Source organism: Acomys russatus, chromosome 12, assembly GCF_903995435.1.
Source record: "Acomys russatus chromosome 12, mAcoRus1.1, whole genome shotgun sequence".
In the NCBI taxonomy this organism is placed as follows: Eukaryota; Metazoa; Chordata; class Mammalia; order Rodentia; family Muridae; genus Acomys; species Acomys russatus.
The window spans coordinates 41,090,450-41,110,976 of record NC_067148.1 but is presented as its reverse complement, the minus strand read 5'-3'; the positions used below and the strand labels follow the sequence as shown (position 1 = coordinate 41,110,976).

The 20,527-nt window shown below is 46.2% G+C and overlaps 1 protein-coding gene across 1 annotated transcript in view; it reads left to right on the top strand.

Annotated features, from left to right (window-relative positions):
- The window catches only part of Iqca1 (IQ motif containing with AAA domain 1), a 112,741-nt gene that overhangs the window by 50,335 nt on the left and 41,879 nt on the right, over positions 1-20,527 (top strand). Inside the window, exons 8-12 of the mRNA XM_051154319.1 lie at positions 1,974-2,114; positions 9,120-9,195; positions 15,710-15,816; positions 15,986-16,078; positions 18,854-18,918. Coding sequence (XP_051010276.1) covers positions 1,974-2,114; positions 9,120-9,195; positions 15,710-15,816; positions 15,986-16,078; positions 18,854-18,918 — 482 coding nt within the window. The remainder of the gene's footprint in view (positions 1-1,973; positions 2,115-9,119; positions 9,196-15,709; positions 15,817-15,985; positions 16,079-18,853; positions 18,919-20,527) is intronic.

The following is a 20,527-nucleotide window of genomic DNA, read 5'->3' as shown; positions in this document are numbered from 1 at the left end:
AAATACTTTCTGATTAGATCTAAAGAATTTAGGCCTGGTACTGTACATTGGGCCCTAAACCCATGGCTGGATGGGTCATAGGTCATAGGTCATAGGGAGAACCTTCTACTATTATTCTACTAAATGAACAGAGTAATAAACTCTTCAATTGTGGAAGAGAGGGTAGAAAGATTATAAGAGCCATAGGAAATGGATGTCCATAGAGAAAAATTGTTTGTTAGACATGACAGCAAATCCAAGCACTTAGCACTGCAGATACAAGACCTGAACCAGATCAAACCAGTCAAAATGTCAGTAAGGACAGAAGAGGGTCTCAGTAAATCATGTCTCTGCCTAAGGAACAACTTACACTTGGTGGCCGTTAAGGAAGAAAGAGTTTTCTTCAATGACGTGGCCCCTGAGAAGGCTGCCCATGCTCCAGCAGATGGTCCTACACACACCCATGCACATACAGGAAACCTTCAGTAGAGCCAGTGTTTGTCTGTCTGTACCTATGTATGTATGTATGTATGTATGTATGTATGTATGTATGTTGTTTTAACAAGAGAGCACATGATGTTGGGAGGGAATAGTGGTTGGAGGATAGAAGAAAAAACGGAAAGGGAGATAATATGGGGTGGACTTGATCAAAACACATGCATGAAATTCTCAATAAAAAACACATCAATAGGGCTGGAGAGATAGCTCAGTGGTTAAGAGCACCGCCTGCTCATCCAAAGGTCCTGAGTTCAATTCCCAGCGACCACATGGTGGTTCAGAACCATTTGTAATGTGATCTGATGCCCTCTTCTGACCTACAGGTGTACATGCAGGAAGAACGCTCTACATAATAATAAATACATTTAAAAAAACACATCAATAAAATTGAAACATATGCACCCTTCTTTAACATAGCAACATATTTCCATCTTGGTCTGAAAACCAATGTCATGCCTAATTAAGTTCATGAGAGTCCCACTAATGGTAGAAACACACAAGAAGGGTCATTACACCACCATTATTAAACGTTGTTCTATGTGAACTACTGTGCACTCTCAGACAAGACAAAGGGCAAAGACATGGAAATTGAAACGGGCAAGAGATCATCTACGGCAGATGTGTCCTGGGTACAGAAAAGCAGAGAGAATGACCAAAGAGCTGAAAACCACGCAGGCTGAAACAGGAGCCTTGCACTATTAGTGCGCAGAGCAGTGGGCCTGTGTGTGCAAACACTAGTGGAGAGAAAACACCACAAAAGCCAGTTGGAGCAACAACACCATCATAAAGATGTGATGCCTGGGGTGAACTCAGTAATGATGATTGTGTGCTGAGAGTTACAGGGAGACAAAGGGGTATGGGGAAGGAGGGGTCTCCACGGGGAGGAATGATCAGCATCACAAGCCCCCAGCTCCACCGAACATCAGTCTAGAGATGTAATTGATCAAAGAAATCCTGGAAGTACATTATTATTTGTTGGATCCTCAAAGAGGAGAGAGAGTGAGGGTGACCAGTCTGTGCTTGGGGCAGAAGACAGATAATTGAGGATACCCAGCTCTGCCAGCTATTAAAACATGACTTAGTAGGAGCCTACTGAGGTGGGCAAATGTTTGAAAAGTTCTAGCTTCCCTAGGCATGCACACAAGCGTAACACACACACACACACACACACACACACACACACACACACACACAAGTCCCAGTAGAAAGCAAAGCAGCCCTCAGATTGGACTACTAGAGTGCTGAATGTGACATACCCTGCTGCCACTGACCGGCTGAGAGAAGCACAGCCCCTTCTAGTGTCAATGTAACCCCTGAAGGGTACGGAGATGTGGAGGGAGCTGGCTGATCTCCATCTACTCTCCTCAGGTGCCTTCCATTAGGAGAGCAGAACCCAACAGGATGGGGAACAGTCCTCCTCCTGACCAGAGTGAGTGAGGTGCTATGATTGGCTTTTTTTTTTTTTTTTTTTTTTTTTTTTTTGGTCTTTTCCACAGGTTATTGAGGATATCCTAGCCAAGCAAGAGGAAGAAGAAAAACTCAAAAAGAAAAAGAAAAAAGAAGAAAAGGAGAGTAAGCCCAAAGAAGGCAAAAAGGAGAAGGAGAAGAAAGGCAACCTGAAAGAAAAGCTTGTGAAGGTAGAGTGTATGAGAGGTTTACAAGTCCGGTTTCTCTTTTTCTTTGTTCTGTCTTTGCCCCGCTCTGAGGCAGAGGAGTAACCTTGAGGCTGCTAAGGTCACCATCAGTAGCTTCAGACTTCATTGTATTGTATGTTGATCAGCATAAGGTCACAATCTTTTCTCCATTTCCTAAGTATCTACCAGGACAACTGTCAGTGTGGACAACTTGTCAGTTTATAGAATTTACATGATTATTCCCCAAGATACATCATCCCACTTGTCTTTCTTCAAGGCAAGCTGCTTGGCAAATCAAGGTCCCACTGTGAAGTGAAATAACCCTGTCTTTGTTAGCCCAAATGTACTCTTTGAATTGATTATAAAGCCTGAATTTAGCCAGGCATAGTGGCGCACACCTTTAGTCTCAACACCAGAGAGGCAGAGAGGCAGGCAGGTTTCTGTGAGTTCAAGGCCAACCTGGTCTACAAAGTGAGTTCTAGAACAGCCAGAGCTATTACACAGAGAAACCCTGTCTCAAAAAGTAAAATAAAATAAACACTAAACAACAACAACCCTGACACTGAGGGTATGCCTCAGCAGCACCTTCAGACATCACCAAGCCAAGGGTAATCTACTAGCATTTACCCCAGGAGACAGTTGGGTAAAAAGATAATAGCCCTGCCTTATTTTTCCAACTCCTCTTTTGTTTTAATTACATGCTATCCAAGTTTCATTTCTCTTGCTATGATAAAATACCCTGGGGGTGGGGGGGAGGTCACGGTGGCAGAAGCTTGAAGTAGCTTGGCACAAGTAGTCAAAAGCAGAGAGGCAGGCACACCTTTAATCCCAGCACTCGGGAGGCAGAGGCAGGTGCATCACTGTGAGTTCAAGGCCAGCAAGGTCTACAAAGTGAGTCCAGGACTGCCGAGATAGCATAGAGAAACTCTGTCTCGAAAAAACAAAACAAACAAACAAAAAAAAAAAACAAAACAAAACAAAAAATAAAAAAACAGAGCAGAGAGAAAGTAATGTCTCCGTCTTGCTTGCTTGCTTGTGTTCACTCTTCCACAGTTCAGGACCCCTGTCTAAAGCACAGAGAACACTGGTTCTTCCTACATCCATTAATATAGTGACGGCAATCCCCACAGACGAGCCCACAGGCCAGCCTGATCTGGACAAGGCCTTCTTGAGACTTTCTACCCCGGTAATGCTAGAGTGTGTCCAATTGACAATCAAAGCCGACCGTCCCACATAGCTTTCCGTGCCTTCAGAGGTAACCGCTTGCTACCCACAGGAAACAGAGTTGGCACCTTATCACACTTCCCGTGCAGGGTGGGGTGGGGAGTGGAGGTGGGTTGTTTGCGTTTGATGCTATTCCAGGTCAGTATTCCAAGTCTTTGTCCTCAAGGGCATCATCCATCCTGGTTAGAAGGCCAGGGAGGGAGGGGCTGGAGCAAGAGCTCAACAGGTAAGCATAGAATGTCACAACCATCTATAACTCCAGGTTCAGGAGGTCTGATGTCATCTTTCGACCTCCATGCACACACATGGTGCACGTACGTACACACACAGATAGACAGACAGGCAGGTACACATACATGCATACAGACACACAGAAAAAACACTCTTACACATAAAATAAAAATAAATAAATCTTTTTTTAAAGGTGGAGTACAGGGCTAGAGAGATGCTCATTCATAAAGCACGTACCAAGCATAAGGACCAGAGTTCAGATCCCCAGAACCCACATAAGTGCCAGCTGGGCCACAGACCACCTGTCACTCCAGCTCAGGAGACACAGAGGAACCCAGAGCGAGCTGGCCAGTCAGACGTGGAATCAATGAGCTCCAGGTTTGATTGAGAAGTAATCTAGGGCGATTCCCACATCAATCTCAGGCCTCACAGGCACACACATGCATGCCCCGAGACAAACACCCATGCAAACAAGCATAGACGCACGTGCGTACTACACATACACAGAAAATGGCGTGTGTTGGGGGAAAAGAGTAGATCCTTTCTGACAGTGACAAGTTGGACTCCATCAAATTCCAAAGCTCTTGTAGTGTGAATGACTTGACATTGGGGGACTTAAACATGAAATGGCAAGCGGTACAAACTACCTCACAAAGAGCAATGTATAGAATATCTAATGAATTCTCATCATTTCACAGTTTTTAAAAAAGATGGTTTTTCAGTGCACTTTTGGGTTGTCATCCAAACTCTTTAGGATTTCAAACTGCAGAGGGGGCAGGAGAGATGATCCCTTGGTAGCAGCGTCCAGGTCTCCCACCCATCTTGGTCAGGGTCTTGGGTAACTTACTGTGGTGCATCTGCTCCTCTCTCTATCTCAGTGATCACGGCTAGTGCACTAGCAGGTTTTTTTGTGTCAACGTGACCCGAGCTAGAATCATCAGAGAGGAAAGAGCCTCAGTTGAGGAGATGCCTCCATGAGATGCAGCTGAAGGGCATTCTCTCAGTTAGTGATCAGTGGGGGAGGGCTCAGCCCATGGTGGGTGGTGCCATCCCTGAGCTGGTATCCTGGGCTCTATAAGAAAGCAGGCTGAGCAAGCCATACAGGAGCAAGGCAGTAAGTGGCACCATCCATGGCCTCTGCATCAGCTCCTGCCTCCAGGTTCCTGCCCTGACTTTCTGCACCGATGGACTATGATCTGAAAGCACAAGCTCAATAAACCCTTTGCTCCCCGACTTTTTTGGTCACGGTGTTTCATCGCAATAGTAGATGCCGTGGCCAGGACAGTTAGAAACTGTATTTTAAGATAAAAGTGGGCCAAGATCATGTGACAGCACATTAACTTGATAGAGATGACACAGACACAGATATACAGATACATGTCAGCATGTCGCAACTAATTTTCACCTTACACTTGAGTGTCATGTTCTACCCCAGTTAGATACTGGGAGTTGTTCGTGCCTGTCAGGGTTTCAGGAGGCTTTTCTTGCCCACACAAAATCAGCAGCCGAGCTGATAGACTCTGAAATATGAAACCTAAAAATATGATGCTGTGCCCCAAATCTGTATTAATTTTCGTTGATGATTGTGAGTGTAGCTTTTGTCAGCAGGGTGCCTCTGGCGTTTTTTTGTTTGTTTGTTTGTTTCCAAAGTGGCCCTGAGGAAACAACACTCCTGGCCACACACAAGTGGTGGCGGGGTTTGGATAGGGTGGGGGTGGGGCAAGTGAAGTTTAGCCACACCAACCAACAAGGTAAGGATTAGAAGTAAGCAGCTTTCTGCACCCACTCAACTGGTAAAACCTGTAAGTCCTTAGCATTGTGGGGTGATGGGCAGGCAACACACATGCAGGCAAATAGCAGAGCACAGTGGGAAGTCACTTCACTTTGCTGTAACAGCAGCAGGAAGATCCAGAGGGAGGGTGGTGTGAATGCCTTCAAGGGAGCCAGACCTTGCAACCTGCCATCAGTGCCCAGTGGGTGCATTAAACAGGCCCTGAGGGGCATTTGAACAACTCTGAAGAAATGCAAGGGTGGAGCTTATGGAGGAGGCTCACACTTCTCAGTGGAAGCACCACTGGGCAGCCTCACTGGGTGGCAGAACCAAGCTTGCTAAAGTCATCAATGATAACATGAGACAGGGGACATACAAAGTGCAAGGGACAAGAAATGAGACCTCCTTTGGCCTGGCCTGGAGTGGAAGAGGCTAAGGACTCAAATCCAGGAGCCAGCTTCTTCATCCATCTCCTCTGAAGATATACACAGGCGTGCATATGTGTGTGTGCATGCCTGGGGCTGGACTTCTCCTTCTTCAGAACAATCTGCAGCCACTTGGCTGAGCTGAGAACAGCAAGGTTCATGGCCAGAAAGTGTCCATCAGAAAAACACAGGGCTGTGACTAAGTGCACAGTGCACTTCTATGACCCCATCGAAGTAAAGATCCAAGGAAAATAAATGACGTTAGGATTGAGACACAGATTCAAATTTCCTGGAGGAAATTTCCTACAATACTAGTCCTAAGAAGTGATGTGTCGAATGCTTAGAACAGCAACCAAAGAAGGAGTTACTCAGTGACGCTGAAGGCACTTTGAGAAATGCGTTTTGAGGGGGAAAGCGGAAGCTCGGGCTGCACTCTCCCCTCCAGTGAGAAGACAGCTCGTGTAACTGGCAATTATGTCATTACTGCATGGAGACCCGCACCCATTATGTCATGGGAATGTCTAGTGTTTTCTCCTTAAAAGCACCAGGATTAGATGTTTTCCCGACCAGTCTCACAGTGGGTTTTGCCCTTGAGAACTTGAACCATACTGTCGAAGTAAAACACTACAGGCCTGTAGTGTTGCTTCCATGTTCCTGCCTTAAACACCTGTTGCATGCAAAGCAGTACACTGCTTTCAGGCAGAGCAGGAAGTTGTGTGTGAGACGGCAGCCTTGCCATGGGGGTGCCTCAGCCCAGAGCAGCGAGAACAAGCACCCTAATAGTCTGCGATTTGTCCTATCACTATCCTACACTGCCCTTGTAGATTTTTTTCTCTCTTGCCTACGTGTCTCTGTACCCACGAATAGGACAGTGGCCAACTGTGAGCTAACCTGGGCCCTAGGTGGGCTTCTTAAGCAGTGATCTTTACTTTAATATGAGCCCTGCCGGTCAGGTTAGCTGCTCCTCGGCTCTGTGCCCCAGTCCTTCAGGGACCAAATTCTTTCCTGGCTCTGACAGGCAGGTGGCTTCCTTACCTGCCTGCCAAGCTGTGGTCCTGGAACTCTTGCTCTAGCCCTCCCTTCCCCCTCCCCAGGAGCATCCTGGTCATCTACACAGAAACCTGTGGAAGGAGGAGCCCACCTTTGCCAAGCAGAACACAGGACTCATCTGGGGCTAGAGGCTGACTGAGGTCTAACTAGATGGCGTTTGAGCATTTCTCTTAAGTGGAGTCCTCTGAAACGTGGTCTTTGTGCCCAGCCTCCCTCACTCAGGGCATCCTTGCAGCAGGTGTTGGTGCCTCGTTCCTTCCCACAGTTAAAGAGCAGCGTAGTATTTATTCATCTGTGGACTGAGAATATGTGCTTTACATTTTTCTTTCACTCAATAAGTGTTTATGAGAGGCAGAAATGCCCCCTCCAAGACTAGGGGGCATCCCTGCTATTCACAACCCTTTGTCTTCTCAGGAAGACAGGAAGTAAATATGAGCAAAATCCAGCCAGTGCTGGGGTATAAAGCTGACTGCTAGGGATTCCTAGGGACCCTGGGGGGGCTCGTCCAAAATCAGAAACCGTTAGCCGCCAGATAAAGGAGGAGGCAAGGAAAGAGCATCCCACTGTACACAGCACAGCATCCCCCTCCATGTGGCTGCAGCAAGGTCGGAAGCAAGAAAGTAGCCTGGGGACCAGGGCTGGGAGGGCTGCTTGCAGCCTGCTACAGGGGTGGGTCTTTGTCCTATGGGGACAGAGCCAATGAGGAGCTTCAGGACAGATGTCTCAGGGCATCAGTTGAAGGAAGTCTTAAGGTTGATTGCATTGGTGTCTGAGTCTCTTCCGGAAGGACCAAGAGGAAGGCCCCAAGTTGGATAGTGTACGAATGTAGAAGGGAGTTTTCTATAACCTGACATTTTTCAGGTTTATTTCTTGTTCCCAGAAATAAAGATTCTGAGACTTAAAAACATTTACAAAAACCTAGGCCAATATAGCTAGGCATGTTCCCTGGCTTGCTCATAACTAATATCCCATATATACTATTCCAAGTTCTGCCACGTGGCTGGTTACCTCTGCTCAGGTTTCATGCGTCTGTCCTCCTCTGTGCCCTGGGGTGAATTTCCCAAGTGCTTCACTCTATCCCAGCATTCACTCTTTCTTCCAGATCTCCTCCCTCCTGTTTCCTGCCTCAGCTATAGGCCAATCAGCTGTTTATTGACAGGTGAAGAATCTACACAGTATACAAGAAATTATACCTACACATGAGAAAAGGTCCTATCAGATGACTGAGATAAGAAAAGGGTAAGATCTCAGGAAGTGCAGGAGTCAGGACAGGCGTGATTTGGTGCCCATTTGTCTATGAAACTAAGGAGGGGCGGCAGTGGGGATTGGAGGCACAAAGATCATGCAGTCTCCAGGAGTGTGGACACTCAGTGATTGGTACCACCACGGAGCCCAATACTGGAATCCAGAAAAGGATGGGTTGTTGGTTTTCCAGTGTCTTGGGAACTCACAGCACACCAGTGAAGAGATTAGCTTAACACACACAGTCCCCTCCCCGTGTTGGTGCAAAGCATGCAGGAAGCTTCCGGGACTCTTCGTGGGCACAGCAACAAGCATGCTTCCTTTGATCCTTTTGGACAGTAACAATAACCATGACATTTGTCACCAGAAACTATTGATATGATAGAAACATAGATGAGAGTCGGCAAGACTAGTTCTTAACAATCAGGAGCAGAGGGACAGAGGGACTCGGAGCAGAGCTATCCACCGAGCAGATGGCATATGGCAGTCTCCTGTCTTGATGAACAGAATTGACAGGAGTCAAGAGCAATGGTAGGGTCTCGGGATTCAGAGTTCTCCAGATCCTAACCCCATGGAGGAAGCCAGTTCATTCCCAAGAAGGAGGTGCCTGTGGTTGGTCCCCAGGCTCAGGGAAGGGACAAGTGAGATGATCAGTCCTGGTACAAACAGAAGCCTAGCAATGGCAGGGGTGCAGTAAAGCCTAGGGTGAAAGAGAAACTCAAAGCCTGGCTATGGGGACACTGAGAGAGAATGCAGACAGGACCCGAGCTGAGAGTGCAGCATTTGGACAGCTCTTTGCAAGGTAGAACTCAAGCCAGCCCTGTGGACTGTGGGAAAGCCTCCATGCAGAGAGAATGTCTGTCCTACAGATGCCTCAGTAACCTGCCTATCCATGCAGCCAGGACTGGTTGTGGCACTCTCTGCTCAGGTCACTAGCAAGGGCACTTCTTTGGTGGACAGTGCAAGACCTCTAGTCCTGTCAGCCACAGTGTATGTGCCCCCTGCTGTCTAGTCTTAACAGATACGCTGTGCCTGCAATTAACAAGAATATTCTGCTCTCAACAGGAAGAAGATGAGGAATGGAAAATGTCACCAAGTCTTTTCCTTCAGTTGATGGAGGAAGAAAATTGCTTATACAGAGGTCAGTCCCTGATAATGCCCGGTACTCAGGGGGTCGACGTGTCTGCTGCGCCTGTGCCTGAGCTCCAGTGAGTGGGCAGGTCTTAAGTGTTCGAGCATGGCCTGAGCTATGTTGTATAAATCCAGCCAAAACCTGTTTCTCTCAAGCTCCTTATGCTTCCTAAAAGCCTAAGTTGGTGTGGTCGCTACTGTCCTGGTTTAACAAAAACAGCCTGGGAAAGAAAGGCCTTGTTTCAGTTCACAGTCTGCCATGAAGGGAAACCAGGGTAGGCACTCAAGGCAGGAACCTGGAGGCAGGAGCCGAAGCAGAGACCATGTAGGGACACTGCTTACTGGCTTGCTCCTGGTGGCTGGTTCAACTTGCTTTCTTATAGAACCACCTGCCACGGGTGGCACCACCCACAGTGGGCTGGGCCCTCCCACATTAGTCTCTAACCAAGAAAATGCTCTCATAGACTTAGCTGCGGGCTAATCTGATGGAGGCATTTTTTTTTTAAACTTAGACTTTCTCTTCCCAGCCTATGTTAAGTTGGTTAATTAATTAGCTGATTAATTAATTTAAAATAACGTAGCCATCACAGTTTTTCATTGTCAACCTGATACCCTCCCCCCAAAAAATCACCTGGAAGAGAATCTCAAAGACTCGCCTAGATGAGGGCAGCCTGTGAACTTGCCTGTGAGGGGATTTTCTTGGTTATGATCATTGATGTGGGGAGACCCAGGCCACTATGGATGGCACTATTCCCTGGCTTGAAGTCCTGGACTCTAGAAGACTAGCGATGGCTAACTGGGTGAGAGCCAGGAGGCAGCAGGGTGATTTGTTCCTCTCTGCTCTTGACTGTGATGTGCTGCTATGACTGGCCAACTGAGCTCCTGCCTTGCCTTTCCTATATTGATGAACTGTAGCAGAATAAACTGAATAAACCCTTCCCTAACTTGTTTTGTTTTGGGGGGTTGTTTGTTTGTTTGTTTTTCTTTTTTTTTTTTTTTTTGGTTTTTTTTTTTGTGGGGGGTGTTGGGTTGTTTGTTTGTTTGTTTGTTTGTTTGTTTTGGTCAGGGTATTTGTCATAGCAACAGAAATAAAACTAAGAAAATTGAGGAAAAAGACACACGCAGGCTGGGAACGTTCTAGTACTCTCCTTAGTTTTGCACTCCTCAATTGACCGCACTCTTGCTTAGTGGTATGAAGAAAGGAATTACAGTAAGGAAATTAATTCCATATGTACAAATCTTATTCCTCTCAGATCAAGACCCGACTCAGTTCTGTCCGGGGCTCAATTCCATTAGCATAGCTAGAACCTGGCCAGGTGTTTGAGCGGATGGGCTCTGCCCTTTCTGATATCTCCATCGTAATTTTCCAGGGCCATTATCCAACTCATTCGTTTCACTGCACCCTCGGGATAAATCGTAACAGCAGATGATTGGCTAGTGTGGCCCTGGTCCCTAGGCCTGTTGTGGAAATGCCTGGGAAATGTAATTAGGATGTAAAGGAGAAATTTTTCAAATGTCAGTTAATCATGGACTTCCTTTCCAATCTGAATCTGATCTGGACAAGAATGGATCAGATAGATAGATAGATAGATAGATAGATAGATAGATAGATAGATAGATAGATAGACAGATGATAGATAGATACAAGAGAGATTTAATGTTGATTAAATTGAGCAAATTGAGATATATATATCCAAAAGAACCTGTTTGAGAAGTCATCCAAACATTTACATGCAATGAAGCAGAACAGTTGCCATCAAAGCATCCACCCATTCATGTATTCACCTGGCATACTTGTCTCCACTATGTTGGATGCAGTATTGATCTGGAGACCCACATATGAAGTTAGTCATTTACATGCCTGCAGGGCATCACGTGGAGCAAGGGCAGATGGGAAGGGCCCAAGCTGGATAGTCACGTGAATTAGGATGAAAGCAGAGATGTAGCCTGTGCTGTCAGGACCTTCAGCAATTCAGTTTGCAAGGCCTGACTGGGGCCCCACTGGTGTGTGTGTGTGTGTGTGTGTGTGTGTGTGTGTGTGTGTGTGTGTGTGTGTGTGTGTAAGAATGATGACTGGCATTACAGTCTTGCCTTTGGGCCTTTTCACCAGCCTATTTGTGCTGTGTGTACACTGTCTCCCCCACCAGCCTTCGGGATGGTTTCCACACAGAGGAGCCAAGTAATGCCACATTCATTTTCTCCCAGGCCCTCTCCTGGGAGCCCTCATGACCATCATAGGCCCTCCCTGGTTTCCACTCACTGCCAGCCACACTCTTGTCATCTCTTCTCCCCCTCACTTTGGCGGCACCATCATTTAAGACAGCCTGAGCAGGAAGGACTCCAGGGTGTGTAGGGCTGTGAGCACGATTTCACCCTCAGAACTTGGAAGGCCTGACTCTTTCCTTCCCTTTTCACACAACTGAAGGAAAAGGAGGGCAGAGGAAGCGGGCAGGGGGAGGAAACTCCCTCATGACACTAGGTACTCAAAAGCTGCAGTCTGGACGCACTAAGGAATCAGGACTTGCTTGTGCAGACCTGAGGGAGCAGGCCATGCACCAGCTGAAGAAGCCCAGAGGCCACATCTCCTGACACTTATCTTCCCCAGCATGCCCAGCACACCCCCACAGCAGCTGTGTGCTGCCCGCTCCCCTTGCTCACAATGCTTGTCCCTTCAGGCCTCATGCCAGGATTGCCTTCCCTTGGGCCTCTGCAGAGTAGCAGTCTCCTCCCCAAGCAAACCCACCTTGCCCCTTTGTACTCAGCTCAGAGGCCAAGCCATGAGTGTGTGGGCTTCCCACGGTGGGGGGTGGGGGGGGCTAAGTCCCAATGGGCAGGACCTGTCACCTACTTGCTCTGCAAGCAAGGCCTGGTCTGAGACCGATCAGCGCAGCAGCACCATAATTAACACAGAATTTACTTCCTGTAATGAAATGAATGCACGGACTCTGTGACCCAGAGGCAGATGGCACAAGAGTTCAGTTTTCACTGTCTTTTTTTTAACTGTCTTTTAGTGCAAGCAGCGCATGTGCACGTTTCTTCTTGACCAAAAAAACAAAACAAAACAAAACAAAACAAAAAAATAAGATGAATTTTGGGGAGATTTGGTATTCCCATGGGAAACCAGGGCTTGCAACCTACAACACCCCGCCTTAACCACTGCCACCTATTGGGCACAGTCTGTGTCCATGAAATCCAGGAAGCAGGGAGAAGCCTCAAGTTGTCTGCTAGTTGGCAGAACCTTGCCCGTCATCTTCCAGGTCTGTAATTTAGTAGGGATCTTTCCATCTTAGATTCCTTTTCATTAAAATCAAAGGTTTGCCCTCTCAAACAATACATCAGCATTTTAATCACTGAGATTAAGCTCCTCCACCCCTCTCCACCGCACCGCCTACCCCTTCCCTTCCATGTGAAAGGGCCCTGGCCTGCTTTTCACATTCTTGGGATAAAAAGCTCTTTCTGGCTGCAGGAGAGTGAGGGCAGCAAGTGCCCTCTGAGGGTCTCAAGCAGCTTCCTGCATTTACAAATGCCCATGAACTCCCTGAAGGGATTAAAAAGTGCCTTGTGCAGAAGTGTCATGAGAAAGCAACATTTTCGATGGAAAAATCGGCCCACTGAGACCTTCTCAAGGGGAGATCAGATGGCTCCTTGTGCAGGACCGTATTATAAAGCTTAGCTGCTGGGACTCCAGTGTGTGAACCTGTTACTGTGACTGTTACAGGAATACTCGTGTTGTGGTTCCCTCCCTGTTAAATATTCCATACTCCTTCTATTGCTGAAAGCCTTGTTCTCAAAGGGGGTTAGGAGGGATGGAGGGGCACAGAGTGCTAAGAAGTGGGTCCCTGTAAATAGCAGAGCGACTTTGCTCTCTGATGTCTGACTGTAGCAAGTAAACTTGGTGGTGCTTGAAAACTTACCAATCCTGCAAGCTGGAAACCTGTCAGGTAGTTATCATTAGTAAATGGCACTTTATAACACACTCTCCTTTTACTATTGTCAGGGGAAAAAACATAAAGGTTTTGTTTTGTTTTGTTTTAAACACAGAAAAGGAAGCCAGTGGGCCGGTCATGGAAGCCAATCTTGTCAACTTAGAAGGATAAAATAGAAGACCTCTAGGTCAAGGCAGGCTTGGACTACATAGTGAGACCTTGTCTCAAAAGAGAGGCATCTGTAAACCCTACATTAGGCTGTTCTGCATTTTAGAATAATGTGTATTTCAGGAAATGGGATTATTAAGATATTTTTATTTACTTATTGACACTTTCATATATGTATACAATATATTTTGGTCATAGTAACTCCCAGCCTCCCTCCCCCACTCTCCCTGAACGCCCCTCAGCATGGCCCCCTCTCACCTTCATGTTCTTTCATGTAGTTCATAGTCTACTGAGCCCATCCCACATGTGCATGATGTGGAAGCATCAACCAGAGTGTGGGTGACCACAGCAGTAGTACTCTAAAGAAAAATGGCACACACACACACACCCCAGCAGCCATAAACTTCTAATAGATCCTTAGCTAGAGGAGGAGCGTAATGAGCCAGGTGGAAATGCTGGCTGCATTGATCTTTGCAGGTAAACAAGCTCCTGTGGATTCATGGGTGCAGTGGTCATGCCATGTCCAGAAGCCAGAATTCCATAGCTCTCATCCCCATCTTCCTGCTCTTACATTCATTCCTCCCTCTTTTCCACCATGTTCCCTGAACCTTGGTGAGACTGATATAGAGATCCTGTTTAGAGATGAGCATTCAACAGTCACTTATTCTTAGCACTTTGCCCATTAGCAGCTGCCCATTTCAGACAGAAGCTTCTCTCACCAGGGTTAAGGGTAGTCCCAATCTATGGGTACAGACGTAAATATTTAGAAGGTGATTTGACAACATGTCCATTTATCAAGACAACAGTAGTAACGGGTTCCCACTAGGACCTGTGACTTCCATTGCCATGGTTTTTTATCATCAGGTTTACAGTTTTAGGTATGAATTTCTCCCTGTGGAGCAGACTTCAAATCCAATCAGAAAGTCGTTGGTTGTCCCACAGTAGTGATGCCACTGGTATGCCAGTGGTCACATCTTGCCTTGCAGCTTGCAAGGTTCAACTCTAAGTAAGAAAGACCATGTATGACTTTTTCTTCTCCAGCAGCTGCATAGCACCATGAAAGCTAGCCAGCAGAGAAGAAATTTCCTGGTCAGCTCCAGCTTTATTTCTGTATGTCTTTAGTAATGGAGTCTTACCATATGGTTATAATGGGCAACCAAAAGTAATGATCATAGCCTATGTTGCTTTCAGGGGGTTCTTTGGACCCTATTGACCAAAAACTTCTTACAGAAACTGTCCCACACCTGACAGTAGGATTTTCATGTTATAACATAAGTCCTCTTGTAGAAGCATCATCTACCTATACAAGGTACCCTTTTCGCCAGGCTTCTCCCCTGCCAGGCCAATGATGATACATCTTGAATTTCAGCCTCTGCTCTTTTATCACCTTCAAACTAGCTTCCTTCCAGTGGTACCATTCATCCCCTCTCTCCACCCTGGCATCCATCCTGTGCTCTGGACCAGTCACTGAGGCACTTCACATGCAGCTGCCCTGTCTAGGGAAGGGCACATGGAAGAACTGGGCCTATAAAAAATGCACCAGTTTGAAATGTGTGGGGGTTGTTTTGTGTGGGGGTTTTATTCTGTTTCTTGTGAGTCCACACTCTGCATTCTCAAGCATCTGCATCCCCTCTGTAACCCCCACAGGCTTGCCCACATATCTCGGTGGTAGAGACTATGGTGTGGTAAGATGGGACTGGTGTGGTAGATAGTCACATCCAGCTCAGCTCACATCTCTCTCAGGCGGGACAGAGGGGAAGTGAATGAGAACCCGTGATGGTGCCGGAATCCATCCAGGCTCTGTGCCAGCTAACATCTGCTGACCTCAGGGTTTGTCTAGGAAGTAATGTGGACCCACCTCACTTGTGCGTGGTGACAGCCATTGCTTATCCATATGTGACCCTTGTGGCCACTGGGTTGGTGTCTATAGCTTGCAGTCTTGACACACACTTTAGAAACTTGACCTTGTGTCTATGTCTTCCTGAAGCCATTCTTGGCTCAGACTCCCCCTACACACACACACACACACACACACACACACACACACACACACACACACACCAACATTATTTCACAATTCCTGATCTAGATAGTTCCTCAGTGAGGCTTTCTTCTCAGGAGATTCTAGGTAGTGCTGAGTTGACTAAATCAACCACTACAGCAGCTTTACTTGATGTTTTCACGTTCTGTTTCTCTCTCTCTCTCTCTCTCTCTCTCTCTCTCTCTCTCTCTCTCTCTCTCTCTCTTTTAAGATATCATATGACAGGTCTGTGAATCCCCATCATGTTCTAGCTTTTTTTAATTCAAATTTGTGTTCTAGAAACAGGACAGATTGATGTGTGTTGAAATTACAGTAACAGCTCTCATTAACCTAGATATTGAACGTATTTTTTTTTTCATTTCCCTTTTCTCTGTCTTTGTGGAGTGCAGACATGTGGATGAATAAGGATGAATCTTGGAATTTCCCTCAGGACTATGACCCAGAATTGATCAAGGAGAAAAAACGGAAGGAATTAGAGATGGAGATAAGGGTTCAGGTATGACTGCACTTATCAGCCCATAGGAGAGAAGAAGCCATTTGCTGCAAATGATTACACTTTTTCCTGTTTCCAAACTGACGAGCAGGCCAAGAATTTAACCCCAAGGAGACACAAGGCCTGCAAAGTCACCTAAAAGCCAATGTATGTATTTTGCATTTTCTCCTAGGTTGACGAGTTGATGAGACAAGAGCTGAAAAACCTTAAGCTAGTTGTGAACAGACAGATAGAACTGCCATCCCAGGAAAAGAAAGGGAAGAAGGTGCGTATTCAGGAGCATAGGCAGCCACAGATAGCAATGCCTGCTGGGTGGCTGCTTGCTCCCACGATGCCCCTCATCATGCGGTGGTTTCAATAAGAATGGCCCCCATAGGCTCATATATTTCAATGCTTGGATTTCAAGGAATGGTGCTGCTTGGGAAGAATTAGGAGGTGTGGCCTTGTTGCAGGAAGTGTGTCACTTGGGCATGAGCTTTGAGGTTCCAGAAGCCTAAGCCAGGCCCAGTGGCTCTCTCTCTTCTCCTGCTGCCTGTGCATGCCGATGTAGAACTCCCAGCTACCTCTCCAGCCCCATGTCTACCTGTGTGCCACCATTTTCCTGTCATGGTAAATGAACTAAACCTCTGAAACCATAAGCAAGCCCCAATTAGATGCTCTCTTTTATAAGAGTTGCCTTGGTCACTGTGTCTCTTCAGAACAACAGGCCACTGACTAAGATGTCAAGCGTCCCTTCTTTTGCTCATTTCTACTGTTCACCACCAGTGCTCAATGGCCCGGCCTTTAAGTGGGATTAGCCCTGCCATCTGAGAAGATCTTCCCCAGGACCACACATTACAGACTCATATCACCCAAGCCCTAGAGAGGATGAGTACTATCAGAGGGTCACAGCAAATGCCTCCCAATCCCTCTTCCCCCATCAGCTCCTGTGGTGAACGACAGGAACAGCAGGCTTTATGAGTAGGGGAATCAGACTGAAAGGAACTGGGTGGATCAACTCTTAAATTGCACACACATCCATCCCATGGTGGTTTGCAGCAGCCAATTGGACTTCAGAGTGTCTAGTTGATTCTTTGGCCTCCTGTTTCCACCTTCATTCCCTGCAAGATTCTTCCCTGGCAGTGTTATCAGAGACACTAAGCCACCCTGCCTCTGACTTGTGAGCTCAGTTGCACTGTGTTCAGTCTTGGCATCTTGAGGAACACAAAGTCTTAAGATACCTTTCTTGGTCCATTTTGTGCTGAACATATGACTTGACTCTGAAGTCAGTTAGATTGTCCCTCCAAGCTCTGTTCTGAAGACAACTCACTGGCTTGGCGCAGTCCTCTCTCCTTTATAGAGGCATCTCTTGGTGCCACTATTCAACTTCACGTGTGTCATTATCTATGAAAAAGAGGTGTGTCATGGCTAGACACAGAAATATTATATATATATATATATATATAATATTTATATATATATATATATATATATATATATATATATATATATATATATATATATATATATGTCACAGTGGGTGATATATATTGGAGGTGACTGCAACCTCCTCCCAGCCTTTTTTTCTCTTTACCAGTCAGGATCAAGGCCACACCAGGCTTACCTCACTCCTCCCTCTGACCCCATCTCATTTCCTGAAATATTGCATCTACAAGATGCCACCATGTCACAACAGGTGTCAGGTGCTCTCAAGAGATTGATGGCAGTCATGTAGCTAGAAGAGTTCATACAGCCCAGCCCAAGCCCTGGTGACCCGAGGATCAACTCAGGGCAAGGTAAACATTCATTGGTTACAAAGAGTCTTACAGGGATACTACTAGCCAGGGACAGGACATGGAAGGGAAGGACAGCACTCAATAGTTTCCAGCACTTACTGGAGATGGCAACTTAGAACTTACCTACCATCATGAGTGGTCTTTCCTGAACACAAGTCTGCTTTGGTCACTCCCCATACACACTCTCCAATGGCATCCCTGTCTCTCAGGGATAGATGCTAGTCTTCCTCGGGGAGGCCTTTGGAAACTCCATAGCAGTTCTTATTTCTTTGCATATACATGGTGCTCTGTGCCATATCTTATTTGTGCTTCATAACTGGCAAATGTTACATTTGCCAATGATGCCATGTTAACATCTTTCTTCTACTTAAGGACAGTGAGTGTAAGCATGTGTAGACATTAGTAACTTTCTCTGTCTCAGAGCAAATCCTTACTGTATATCGTTGTATGGATGAATTGTTAAGTCTAGATCCTATGGAGATTGGTCCCTATAAACTAAGTGATCATCTTGGACTGTCATACTCTGGCCTCCAGAAAAAAAGTAAAAGAGAAGGGGAAAAGTTATTTTAAACTTAATTAATTAAAAATGTAAAATAAAATTCCAACAATAATTAGGAGGGAAGACTTCTAAGCTATTTTTATGAGCCCTCTATCATCCTGAAACCAAAGCCAAATAAAGACACCACAATAAAAGAAAACTAGGTGTCAGTATTCCTGACTAACAGGGCCACACATATCCTCAACAAAACTCTAGCAAACTGAATTTGGCAGCACTTACATGGATTTTGCTCCAGGACCATGCAATGCAAGGATGGTTCAACATGAACAGATAGGTCCCTGTGCCCCACCACATTGAGAGAATAGAACCGAAAAGCCGGAAGCATTCATTGTTACAATCCATTGCCTTGGTCATTGTCACTTCAGAGATGGGAAAGTATGTGACAGAGCTCAATATCCTTTCATGAGAAAAACTCTCAACAAGTTAGGTATAAAAGGAATTTGCCTCCATACAGCACCACTGTGTTAATACTATGCTGTGTTCCTAAGAAAATACGGACATACATATTGACAGGCAGACAGACTAATGGACAGACAGATAGATGTATATGGAACAGGACAGAGAGCCCAGGCAGCCCTGGTGCACAAATACACAAAACTAATTTTTATCAAAGATGCAAAAACAATTCAGAGAAGAGGGGAAACCTTCAGGACTCATCTACTTGCTCATTTTAATAAAACCATTGCTTATTTCCACTTTCTTTCAGCAAACTAAAGGGAAGAAAGGCAGGAGAGGGAAACGGGGAAAGGATAAAGACCTGACGGCTAACAGGTGAGGGGTGGGTTGGTTCTGGGGTGACAGATGTGGGGAGTGGACGGCGGCAGAGAAAATAAGAAATGCAGAGATGCACCCCAAATTCCAGAGCAGGCCAGTGTGAGGCAGCCCCTCTCAGCCCTACCACGCTCCTCCTGGACAGAGTGGCGGGCACAGGAGGAAACCCTGTATGTGCTCTAAATTAGGAAAAAACACACCAAAGGACCACCTGCCTGGAGGGAAAACTGCCCATCACATCAGAGTTCCTGTAACTTTTAAAAATTCTAATATTTATATGGAAGTCAAGGATGGTGATTTTTTTTTAATGGCTTAGAAAATTATATCATGAAACTTCAGAACATGCAAGGTGAGCTCCTTCTGACTGAGGGAACCTCACTTCCTTTACAGCCTTGCCATGCCACCCACGGGCACTTCATCCAGCTTGCTGAGAGAACTGGTACAGAGATTCGATGGCGCTAAGTCTGCATGGGGATGCTTGCAAACCCTGAGTTTCACCAGCCCAACTCTAGTACTAATAGATGGCCTAAAATGCTTGTGTTTTGTAAACTTGGCACATGGGCATGAGGACAGTCACATGGTCAGGGAGTTCAGTAATGCTGCTGGGTAGAGCCTGGGTATCATTCCAAAGTGCCCTTCTCTCACTGTGGGTTTTGCTCTTACTAGACATAAGTGATGTCTGTGAGAAAAGAAGCCTACTGGAGTTTTCTGGAAGTCCCTCTGTAGTCACCCGTGAGTCAGCCAGAGTACCCCACAGCTGGTGCATGCTTGGAAGTAGCTCCCCCACTTGAGGTTGCATTGTTTGGCTGCCTGGTGCCTACAGGGGTGCTTGGGAGCATTTTGAGACTCTAGAGCTCTGATTCGTGGAAAGACAGATACCTGTCATTGCATGAATGTTGAAACTGCCCAGGACAGAGACACATGGTCATTTTGAGGAGGGTCTGGCCAGGCAGACCACAGAAGCTTTTGTGTAGTCCTTTCCTCCTTTTTTTCTTGCCTTAATTCCAAAATGGAGTAAAGTAATGAGAAACCAAGAGCTAACGCTGGGTCTCCTCATATGACCCTGTCCCTAGTTAAAAGCATTCACCTACATTCCTTTGTATTTGAAGTGTTACCAAATAGAATGGTGCTGACCAGCATGGGTGCAGATGGACAATGGACAATGACTGCTGGACGCTGAAGGTGTTCTGAAACACTTCCTTGCACTTGAACCTGTCATAAATAACTCAGAAGCAGTTTGTTCTAGTTTTCTTTCTGATACTATAATTTTAAAAAACAAAAACAAAACAAACAAAAAAAAAAACCACTGTCACTGAAATCAATTCAGGAGAGAAGAGGGCTATTTTAGCTAAACATCTCCAGATCATGGTCCATCATTGAGGGAAGTCAGGACAAGAACTTGAAGGTGAGCCTGCTTGCCATCCCACACAGCATTACATCCAGCCAAGTCACATCCAGCCAAGGAGTACAGCAGGAAGTGTGGAGTATGCTGATTGCTAGCTGGCTCCTTCACTACTCTTGTTCAGGTAGCTTTCATACACAGTCTAGGACCACCTGCCTAAGGAATGGTGCCGCCTGCAGTGGGCCGGGCTCTCCTATACCAATTAAT